The 11,800-nt window shown below is 40.1% G+C and overlaps 1 protein-coding gene across 1 annotated transcript in view; it reads left to right on the top strand.

Annotated features, from left to right (window-relative positions):
- The first annotated feature begins 4,638 nt into the window (after positions 1 to 4,638).
- TOP6BL (TOP6B like initiator of meiotic double strand breaks) overlaps positions 4,639 to 11,800 on the top strand; it is a 28,084-nt gene continuing 20,922 nt past the window's right edge. Inside the window, exons 1-5 of the mRNA XM_087703448.1 lie at positions 4,639 to 4,777; positions 5,633 to 5,686; positions 7,561 to 7,661; positions 10,090 to 10,173; positions 11,434 to 11,489. Coding sequence (XP_087559574.1) covers positions 4,696 to 4,777; positions 5,633 to 5,686; positions 7,561 to 7,661; positions 10,090 to 10,173; positions 11,434 to 11,489 — 377 coding nt within the window. The 5' untranslated portion in view covers positions 4,639 to 4,695. The remainder of the gene's footprint in view (positions 4,778 to 5,632; positions 5,687 to 7,560; positions 7,662 to 10,089; positions 10,174 to 11,433; positions 11,490 to 11,800) is intronic.

Below are 11,800 nucleotides of genomic sequence, written 5' to 3'. Positions count from 1 at the left end.
GGCACTTGGCAACTGGTATGTATTTACAATTTTTGCACCCAACAAGCAAAGTCAATGGATGGGGGGGGAGCTGGATTCACTTAATGTCTCTATGGAGATTCTCAGTCATCCAGCTCCTGGTTGTCCCAAAGGTGTTTTTTTCAAGAGGCAACTGGACTTTCATTGAAGACGTTTTGCTTCTCATCCAAGAAGCTTCCTCAGAACTGACTGAATGGTGGGGAATGAAGGATTGATACACCTTGCAGACAGCTGGTCATTTGCACCCTTTTTGGTCATTGAGGCCACTTGGAGATTCACCTGAATAGTTTCAGTAGTTCCAGCAGAGCCGAGGTGGCGCAGTGGTTAGGGTGCAGTACTGCAGGCCACTTCAGCTGACTGCTATCTGCAGTTCAGCGGTTCAAATCTCACCGGCTCAAGGTTGACTCAGCCTTCCGTCCTTCCGAGGTGGGTGAAATGAGGACCCAGACTGTGGGGGCGATATGCTGACTCTGTAAACCGCTTAGAGAGGGCTGAAAGCCCTATGAAGCGGTATATAAGTCTAACTGCTATTGCTATTGCTATTCCAGGAAGGCTCAACATCCATTTGCACTACTCAGGTGACCCTGGGGGGACTTAGACAAACCTCCAACTGTCTGCAAGGAATTCCATTCCCCACCATCCAGTCAGAGCTGAAGAAGCTTCTTATTTGAGAAGCGAAACGTCTTCCGAGAATAAGAAGAAAGTCCAGTTGCCTCATGAAAAAATACCTTTGGATTCACTTAACCAGGCAGCAAAAAAAGGTGGTTAAATCAGGTATGGTCACGTGATAACTCATGTTACAACTATATCCTCTAGCAATGGACATTCCTGTCCCAATTGTGGTCATAAGTCCATAAGGACTGGTGCTAATTAGTAATATAAATTAGTGTGTATATAATTTGTTCCCGCTTTATTGTTTTTATTCAAGGTGGAGAACATATCCAACACACCTTCTTCCGCTTAGTTACTCCACAACAACAACCTTGTAAGGTCGGTTGGCCTGAGAGAGAGGGTGATTGTCCACACCTAGCTGGCTTTCATAGCTATGTCGGGACTTGAACTCATTGTCTCCTGCTTTCTAGCCTGGTGCCTTATTAGACCAAACTAGATGAATATAGCCCTTTCAATTCACCCTGGAGTGGTTGATACAGTATGATGGGCCAGTAATAATAATAACAAGGTTTAGCAATAGCAATAGCATTTAGACTTATATACCGCTTCATAGGGCTTTCAGCCCCCTCTAAGCGGTTTACAGAGTCGGCATATTGCCCCCACAATCTGGGTCCTCATTTTACCCACCTCGGAAGGATGGAAGGCTGAGTCAACCCTGAGCTGGTGAGATTTGAACCGCCGAGCTGCAGAACTAGCAGTCAGCTGAAGTGGCTTCAGTACTGCACCCTAACCACTGCGCCACCTCGGCTCAGTGGCTAAGACGCTGAGCTTGTCGATCAGAAAGGTCAGCAGTTTGGCAGTTCAAATCCCTAGCACTGTGTAACGGAGTGAGCTACCATTAATTGTCCCTGCTTCTGCCAACCTAGCAGTTTGAAAGCACATAAGAATGCAAGTAGAAAAAATAGGAACCACTTTTGGTGGGAAGGTAACAGTGTTCCGTGCGCCTTTGGCATTTAGTCATGCCGGCCACATGACCACGGAGACGTCTTTGGACAACGCTGGCTCTTTGGCTTTGAAATGAAGATGAGCACTGCCCCCTAGAATTGGGAATGGCTAACACATATTTGTGAGGGTAACCTTTACCTTTAATAATAATAACAATATGAAGCAGCCCCAATGGTCATCAGCTTCAGTGATCTATTTTGACATATTGAAAGTATTTTTGCTACAGATGGATTCTTCTCTTCCTTTAAAAAGCCATCACCTTGTCTAACCAGATGGCCAGCATAAGCACATTAAGAACAACATTACTTATCTTGATTAATTATATGATCAAAGGCAAACAGAAGATAATAGCTCCTGGGTTGCAGACTATTTCTCCTATTCAGATATTGGGAAACCAGATATGCAATTTGCAAGTTGTAACTGGCTATCCTTCTTTGGTCATGTCAGGCAATCTGGAACTAAAGTGTTTATTTTTGTGTGTGCATCCAAACCAGTTCCACATCTTTCAAAACATCTGGATAATGTAAAGATAGAGTTCTTGGTGCCATACATCTTATTTTAATAGTGGAACAGCCTATCCCAGATCTTGACCTCTTTATAAATCTGAAAAGTTATGAAAATAGAAACAGTCTGGGGATGCCTTCACAGAATGTCACAGGACCCATTTTTGCTTCATAAGGAAGGGTAAAAAACAGGATTTTAAAAAATAAGACAAGGAAGAAGCTTATAGCTAGCAGGAAAGACTGAGATCCTTGTTCACTTTCACTTTTGCTAAAAATGAAATAAAATAACTAAAATAAATTCTCATGGAACCAGGAATCACAGCCATACAAATACAGTACTAGAATTAGTAGGTCAATGTCCTAACTTAGTTTAAGAAAGCTCCACAGATAAAGTAGGGGTAAAAGGTATTGATATGAGATTGATTCTTTTAAACATAACAAAGATTGGAGACAAAAATCTTTTCATACTCTGGAACTATCCAGAGTCTTTGTCAGTCTTTGTCATTATGAATAATAATAGGTAAAGGTAAATGTTCACCTTGCACATATATGCTAGTAATTCCCAACTCTAGGGGGCGGTGCTCATCTCTGTTTCAAGGCCGAAGAGCCAGCGCTGTCCGAAGACAGTGGTCATGTGGCCGGCATGACTAAACGCCGAAGGTGCATGGAACGTTGTTACCTTCCCACCAAAGGTGATCCCTATTTTTCTACTTGAATTTTTACATGCTTTTGAACTGCTAGGTTGGCAGAAGCTGGGACAAGAAACTGGAGCTCACTCTGTTACACAGCGCTAGGGATTAGAACCGCTAAACTGCTGACCTTCTGATCGAAAAGCTCAGTGTCTTAGCTACTGAGCCACCACATCCCTCTTTGAATAATAATAGTCAGGAATAATGAGAGATATTGAGGCTATGGATTCCAGACCAGTTGTACAGCTGTGTCTTTCTTAATTTTAACAATTACCATATACATTAGTATACAGGTAGTCCTCGGCTTAAGATCACAACTGAGCACAAAATTTATGTTGCTAAGTAAGTGAGTTTTGCCGCATTTTACGGCCCTTCTTGTCACAAATGTTAATCATTCGAGTTGTTAAGTTAATTCCACAGTCGTTAAAGTGAATGTGGTTTACCCATGGACTTTGCTTGTCAGAAGGTCAAAAAAAGATCATTACATGATCTTGGGACACTTCAGCCATCATAAATGTAAGTCAGTTGCCAAGTGTGATCATGGGGATGCTTCAGCAATCGTAGGTGTGAGAGAAATGATCATAAGTCAATTTTTTTCAGCAATGTTCTAACTTTGAACAGCCAGTAAATGAACTGTTGGTGATCATATGATCCTGGAATGCTGTAACCATCATAAATCCATGCTGGGCTAAAATTTTGATTATGTGAATGGAGCAACCCTGTGACAGTCATAATGCGAGGATGGTCATAAGTCACTTTTATCAGTGCCATTGTATCTTTGGATGGTCACTAAATGAATGGTTGTAAGTTGCGGAATAACTCTAAGAAGAAAAAAGTGATGAAGTAACCCAGATTGAACTTCTCCAAGACTTATCTACCGTAGTTTGTTTCCATTTTTCATTCATTCATTCATTCATTCATTCATTCATTCATTCATTCATTCATTCATTCATTCATTCATTCCATTTTCCAATAAAATAAATTTAAGGGTGCATCCATAGCGTCTTTTCATTCCTTTTCTTTCCTACTAAAAAAAATGAAACATGGAATAACAATACATTTTGACATTATGATGATATCCTACTTGAAGTGACATTTTTGTGAAGCAGAAAATAACGTTGCTAGGATTTTGCAAGGAGAGATTTTAATTCATGTTTTACATCCTGTGTGCTTTGCCTTTGTGTTTTTCCCAAGCATTCTTTATTTCCTGTTATTTATGAAACATTTCCCTTTCTCCTCTTGCTTGCCACTTTCCATTTTACAACATAAGGTTAAGAGCACCTTATAATTCAATGGCTTTCAGGAAGCAAACCAACCTAATAAACCTCCCTCAATAATAATTCTGTAAGAATAAGGGGCTGGATGGAGACAAACAGATGAATTTAAAAACAACGAAACAATAACAAACTTATTTTTTTCTCATCTTTTAGAAGAAAGCCATATTTGGGAAATTAGTTAGAAATTTGCTAGTTGGCTAATATACTACGCAAAATGGAATCACGATGATAAAAGGAAAGAATTGTTAAAGAAATCCAAAATTGTAGAATTGGTTTAAGATTGGAACATTGAAAAACGCTACAAGAAGGGTAACCAAAAACCAGCAAAATCGATGCCTCCATTTATTGTTCAATTTCTAGCATCACCAGTCCGGTTTATACAACCAGGCCTCCCATTTCAAGGATAGTTATAGTTTTAGTTTTGAGGTTCACAAATGAAGACGTAAGGAACACTCTTGATTCTCAAGACAGAATAGGATATCTACAAATTTTGTCTGCTAATTTACCAAGTCCTTTCTTTGCTTTCAGATTTTAGAATTTCTAATCATACAACTTCAAGGTGAAAAGGGAGAACAGAGCGAAAGATCTTCCATGCTCAAAGGAACAATTGCCGTTTCTTTGGACATTCAAGATTCTCCCCAGCGGGTGAACCAGTTGCACTGTGCTGCAATTAGTGAGTATAATTCAGACTTAAATTTCTTTCAGAGTGGTTATTTTTTAGGAAAATAGGAACTAGGCAAATGACCCTTCAGGTGGCATTTAAAATCTACAGGTAGTCCTTGACTTACAATCATTCATTTAGTGACTGAAGTTACAACAGCACTGAACAAAGTGGCCTATGACCATTTTTCACACTTACCACCATTGCAGCATCCCCATGGTCATGTGATCAAAATTCGGGCACTTGACAACTGGCATGTATCTATGACGGTTGCACTGTCCCTAGGTCATGTGATCAACACTTGTAACTGTCCCAGCGAGATGTATTTAACAACTGTAATAATTCGCTTAACAATCGTGGGGGGGAAAGGTCATAAAATGAGACACAACTCATTTTACAACCGCCTTACTTAGCAGAGGTAATTTGGGGTTCATCTGTGGTCAGCAGAGTGGTGTGGTGGCCTAGAGGTGGAGCTCTTGCTTCACAATCAGGAGGCTGTGAGTTCAATCCTAGGTAGAGGCAGACATTTCTTTTCTGGGCACAATGAGAATATATCTGCTGAACAAAACTCTGCATTGGTGACAGGAAGGGCATCTGGCCATTAAAATGCTCTGCTAACTCCATTCAATTACCCAGACTCCACCCCCCCACAAGGGATTATGGAGTCGTTAAATGATAATAATGAGTTGTGATCATAGATCAAGGTCTACCCGTATTCATATAATATGCAATTCCCAATAAATAAATTTAAGGTGTAAGTTTATGTTCCTACAATTGGGTTGAGCACAAATACAACAGCTCAAATTTAGCCTTGCCACAAACTTAAACAAAATTAATAACATCAGTTCTTTTATTTGTTCCGTGCAGTTGCTGCAAAAGGTGATTTATGCCGCAAACTCCTCAGTGACCTAACATTCAAAGGTAAATATTTTGACATTATTGGAGATTTAAAAAGGGCTTTTTAAGTTAATCCAGCCCAGCATTCAGTTCTCATGGCCACTGGTACATTTTGACCAGGTCCCCCAGAACAAAACAAATCTTTTTATAACTTTAATAAATATATGAATTCATCCAACTTCTGAATATTTCCTGAGGAGATTCTGTTGCATTTGAGTTGTGTCCTCATTATTGAAGTTGGAATTGGAATAAGAGCTCTGATGATTAAATAAATTGATAATCTTTTAAAGCAAAAAGATTAAGACCTCATTAATTTTTGTTTTACTTTATTTTATACTTACATACTTCTTAAAAAGAGATGCAATGCAGTAGCAATAGCACTTAGATTTATATACCGCTTTACAGTGCTTTACAGCTCTCTCTACACAGTTTAAAGAGTCAGCATATTGCACCCCAACAATATAGGTCCTCATTTTACCCCACCCGGCAGTTAGCAGAAATAGCCTACAGTACTGCACTCTAACCATTGTGCCACAGTGGCTCATACACTAGAATAGAATGGAATGGAATAGGATAGAATAGAGAGGAGAGGAGAGGAGAGAGAAGAGAGGAATGGAAAATAGAATAGTATTGGATAGGATAGGGAATAGAATAGAATAGAATACAATACAATACAATATCGGAATAGGAATAGATGGGTTTTGAGATATCTGAATGGATATGAAGTTCAAGCTGCACTGTGGACATTGTAGGAGGAGAGGCAGGTCAGTCTATGTTAGCCCCAAACCAGGAGGAATCTGATAGTTCTTTTAAACAAATTTTAATAAAAGGCCTAAGCTTTTATGAGCTGCAGCTCACTTCATGAAATCTTATGCCTTTTAATAAAATTTGTTAGTCAGAAAAGGTGCTCCAAGTTTCCTCTGATTCATTCCTTCAACCATTTCATGACCGTTTCTCTACAGGCATTTTTCAGAATATCAGTTGGAAAAGGCAACATTACATCTTGGCTGATTAATGCCTTTTGATTTAACCTTTTTGGAGTTGGGCAGCTAATACATTTAAACAAACATTTATGTGTGCATTTTTGTGTGTATATACAGGTAGTCTTTGACTTACTGTGTTTTCCCAAAAATAAGACAGGGTCTTATTTTCTTTTGACCCCTGAAATAAGTACTTGGCCTTATTTTCGGGGAGGTCTTATTATTTTTGAGGTGGCGAGCGTGGTCACCTCATGGCTGCTGCTGTGTTGCAATATTTTTGGGGAGGGCTTATTTTTGGGGGAGGGCTTATTTTAGAGCATGCACTCAAAAGCCCGATTGGGCTTATTATCCGGGGATACCTTATTTTTGGGAAAACAGCGTAGAACCATAATTGGCTTAAATAAATAATATTATTACAGATTAAAAGTGCTTTTGGTGGATCAGACCAGCGGAGAATTTCTGTTGCTAAGCAGGGTGATTGTTAACATGAATTTCACATGATTGTATGATCTTTACTGCCACATCATTAAACAAATCACTGCAGTTTTTAAGTGAGTCCTAGGGCCGTTAAGCAAATCTAGCTTCCTCCCACTGACCTTGCTTGTCGGAAGCCAGCTGGGAAATAAATACACATCGGTTGCCAAGCGCCCAAATTTTGATCACATGATCATGGAGATGCTGTGATGGTCATAAGTGCAAGGACCAATCATATGTCAAACATTCACTAAACAAATAATTTTAAGTTGAGGACTGCTTGTATATTAAAAGGCTCATATAACCCTCCTTGCTTCAGCTTGTTTTCTTGTATCAACTGATAGAAGGGAATCTTAAATATTCATCCCTGTTGTTCGGAGAGCAGGAATTCCTTGATTGTCTTGCAGTGTTTGTCTCCTAGCAGTTTTTTTTTTCCTTCCACAGAAATAGAAAGCTTACTGCCTTTCTGCCAGGTTGGTGTCCTGCACGGAAGCGGATGTCCTCATGAATCTCTGCTTACTATGCCTTTTCAGCTTTCCTTTCAGGTTAGTCTATACCACAATGAGCCTTATTAGAGTCATAGGGCTGGAAAGGACCTTGGAGGTCTTCTAGTCAAACCCCCTTCTCAAGTGTTGTGGCCTGCCTGGCCTGGCAGTAGATTCAGACGGTGAGGAGGTTGGGGAGGAATATGGGCCAGTCCTGGAGTCTGGGGAAGGCTCTGAGGAGGAATCTGTGTCGGAGGCAGAGAGGGGGCCAGAGCCGTCTGACAGTTATCAGCTGCCTTCGGAGTCAGACATCAGTGGGGCAGATGAACATCTGGAGCCTGTTCCCAGTGTGCACACGCTCAGAGCTGCCTGAGGAAGGGAAGAGCTAAAAAACAGGGGTCGCCTTGGGAGTAGGGCCACAGGTGGACGATGAATGGCCCCTCCCAGAGGAAATAAAAAAGGATCGAAAGGGGAGGGGAGTTTGCAGGAGACCATGAGTTCACTTAATTGGTTTGTGACGGTTAATGTCTGTCCTCTTTGCCTGGATGATCTGTTCTCAGCATCCTCCAAACATCTGAGGAAGCTCTTCTAGAATCAAAATCTTCATTCCTTTCCCAGTGCCAGTTTTCACAGGCACCAAAGAAAAACAACTGCAGCTGTTCTTTCTGTTGACTTCCTTTCAGAACAAGGTTGAGTAGAACAGTTGTTCAAACTAGAGAACTAGAATCTGTTCCAAAATGGTTGAGGACATCATTTTCACCACTGATGAAATCTGGGTTGTAAACAGGGGAAAGATTTATATATATTTCTATCCTTTATCCATCTCTATCTATCTGTCTATCCTCTATCTACCTATCATCCATCTATCTGTCCATCTATCTATCTATCTATTATCTATCTCTCTATCTCTCTATCTCTCTATCTCTCTATCTCTCTATCTCTCTATCTCTCTATCTCTCTATCTCTCTATCTCTCTATCTCTCTATCTCTCTATCTCTCTATCTATCATCTATCTATCTCACAAATCTACAATCCATTTGACTTTGTTACTGCTGTAACAAAGTAAAGCTAAACCAATATTCGCATTTAACATAGGGTCGTTACTATAGGTAGCCCTCAACTTACAACAATTGGGACCGTGTTTTCCATTGCTAAGCAAGATGGTTGTTAAGTGAATCATGCCCAATTTTTTTTGCCACGTTTGTTAAGAGAATCACAGCAGTTTAGTGAATCATGTAGTCATTAATAGCAATAGCAATAGCAGTTAGACTTATATACCGCTTCATAGGGCTTTCAGCCCTCTCTAAGCGGTTTACAGAGTCAGCATATTGCCCCCAACAATCCGGGTCCTCATTTTACCCACCTCGGAAGGATGGAAGGCTGAGTAAACCTTGAGCCGGTGAGATTTGAACAGCCGAACTGCAGAACTGCAGTCAGCTGAAGTAGCCTGCAGTGCTGCACTCTAACCACTGCGCCACCTCGGCTCCATTAAGCAAATCCGGTCCCCATCCCCTTGGCTTTGCTTGTCAGAAGCCACCTGGGCAGGTGATCATGTGACCCTGGGATGCTGCATTCATTGTAAATACATGCCGGTTGCCAAGCACCCGAAATTCGATCATATGACTCTAGGGATGTTGTCACAGTTGTAAGTGAGAGAATCTGTTGTAAGTCATTTTTCCCCCAGTGTCCTTGTAACTTTGAGCAGTTACTAAATGAATGGTTATAAATCAAGGACTACCTGTTTTGCAATAGCAGCTGCAGTAGCTGCAGCTATGGGTTGGGGTGGAAACCATCAAAGAGGATTATAAAACTCTGTATCTTGGAATTTCTTGGTGGGTGATCTCTTAAAAGTTATGTTTCCAGAGAGAGAAAGGGATCAGGGATCAGGAGTTGACCCGTGACCCTCTCAAGAAAAAAAGTGATTAATTATAGAGCTTATGCCTCTATTTTTCTGGAAGATGTCCTTCATCTTGTGTGCACAATAACAAGCAAAGAATCTCTAAGATCCACAGGGGGGAAATAGTTCTTCAAACAGCCAGAACAAAAGTTAGAATGCAGTAATGTTTCTAGCACAAGTGGAAATGCAGTGTTGTAATGGAGGCATTGCCCTAGATTCTTGCTTATCCTACGATCTGGGGACTATGGATAGAAATTCTGAATAAAACGAGTTAAAAAAGAAATTCCCACAGTTGCATTAGATACAGACACGTATGTATGTGTGTTTTTCCCAAAACTGTTCAAACGCAGCTAAATGAATCTGAACATTTTAGCATCAGTCACACAAACCTGACAGAACACATCATGTTTGAAACAAGAGGGTGCTGTTTTCATTTACCTTTGGTGTTCAGGTTAATGCTTTGGATCTAGTGGCCATGCCAAGGGATGGGAGAATTGAAAAGTTTAATGACTGAAGGGGCGCAATAAAACTTCAGTTAAAGGTTTTGAAAAGAACACGTTAACTTTCCCTGTCTCTCTTTGGCCTTTTCAGCTGTGTGAGAAATCTGAAATCCTGAAGGAAGACAGCATCACATTGAAACAGTTCATCCATAGGATCAGCCTCGTGCACACAACAGTAAGAGATTCCCCTGCACTATGATTTACTAAATATTATGTTCAGGTTTCCTCAGGACTAAATGACTACCTTCCAACTTTAAAAAATCTGCAACAAGTTTTAAGAAGCTGCCTACATAGGAAGGGAAAAGATCCTGTATCCTGATCTCTGAGGCAAACCTGGTTACCAGATCCAACCTCAACTTGTTTCTCCTATTTTTAAATAATTTTATTTAGTAAAAAGGGCAAATCTTATCAAACACTAGTGAGCTGTGGGATTTTTATGCAACATTTGTTTCATGTCACATTAAGCCACAGTTTTGCTAAAATTTTCAGAATATAACTCAGATCTGAGGGTGCATTTTGGGATATAAAATTGCATTTCCTGGGTGAGAATCCTTTCTATATAGACACACCTCATTTGAGGTAACAGCTGAATAGTTTCTGTGCAAAGTTCAGGTGTGTTGCTGTCTCCAGGTGTGCTTGGGAAGGTTTTCTGCCTAAAATACCAAATTCAAAAATAATAAATAATGTAAATAATAAAACAGTCACTGTGAAATACAAGGAGTCCTTGACTTACAATCATACAATCAATTTGGGGCCAGTTCTCACTAAGCTTCCCCTTAGTCACATGATGAACATTTTGTGTCTTTCCCATCAGGCTTCCGACAACCAAAATCAATGAGGGAAGCTGGATTCATTTAATGACCACATGCTTCACTTAACAACTACAGTGATTTGTTTAAGAACCCAGGCAAAAAAGGTGGCAATTTCAGGTTCCCTTGTGTAGTAAATTCTGGTCCCAAATGTGGTCATAAACCAAGGACTACCGATTCAAAGTGGTACCAATTGAAGACTGCGTTTCCCCTATTATGGTAATTCTCTATATTTTTTTTACTAGCTGATAACCCGGCATTGCTCAGGTATTTATTTATCCTAATCCTGTATTAGACCGGATTTCTAATGTTGGATTTTCCCCTTACCAGAGGGAGCCCCCTTGTGGAGTATGAAGCCATTACCATGGCAACTCCACTGCGCTGTACAGTAGAAGACATTTTATGGCACAACAGGCTGTATCTTAACAGAACACTCCCCCTCTCCCGAGGTGTGTTGGGGTGTCCAACCCCTACAGTATTTGCTTCCAGAGAGTAAGTCATCTGTGTACCAAGTTTGGTTGAAATTGCTCACGGCGTTCCAGAGTTATGCTGGAACATACATGCACACAGCCATTTTTATATATTATTTCTAATTATTATTATTTTGTGCCACTCTGATTTTATAGATCAAATTCCATTACTGTGTAAAAATTAACGGCAACACCTCTGCTGAGACATATAGGTAAGTAAACATCTACAAAGTTATACCGGCACCTGTAGACTATATAATTAAACCATACAAGTAAATATATATTGTTCAAAGACTTGATACTAAAAGACGATCGTTAAACACTGCTTAAAAACAACAGCAACAGAAGGAATTTAATTCCAGGTTGGGGGAAAGAGAGATGAAATCTATATCTCCTCTGTAACTTTGGCAGACACTTAAAACATTTGTTCTTTGTGGTAACCTTCACTATTATTAAATACAACTGCAACATTATTTGATTTAAGAAGTGGGACTTGTATGGTAAAATAAAACCTGTGTCTTTT

This window comes from Thamnophis sirtalis, unplaced genomic scaffold (genome assembly GCF_051295495.1).
Source record: "Thamnophis sirtalis isolate CommonGarterSnake01/CBP01778 unplaced genomic scaffold, rThaSir2_p1.2 scaffold_2, whole genome shotgun sequence".
In the NCBI taxonomy this organism is placed as follows: domain Eukaryota; kingdom Metazoa; phylum Chordata; class Lepidosauria; order Squamata; family Natricidae; genus Thamnophis; species Thamnophis sirtalis.
Note: the sequence above shows the minus strand (reverse complement) of the source record. Positions and strands in the feature narration are given on the sequence as shown.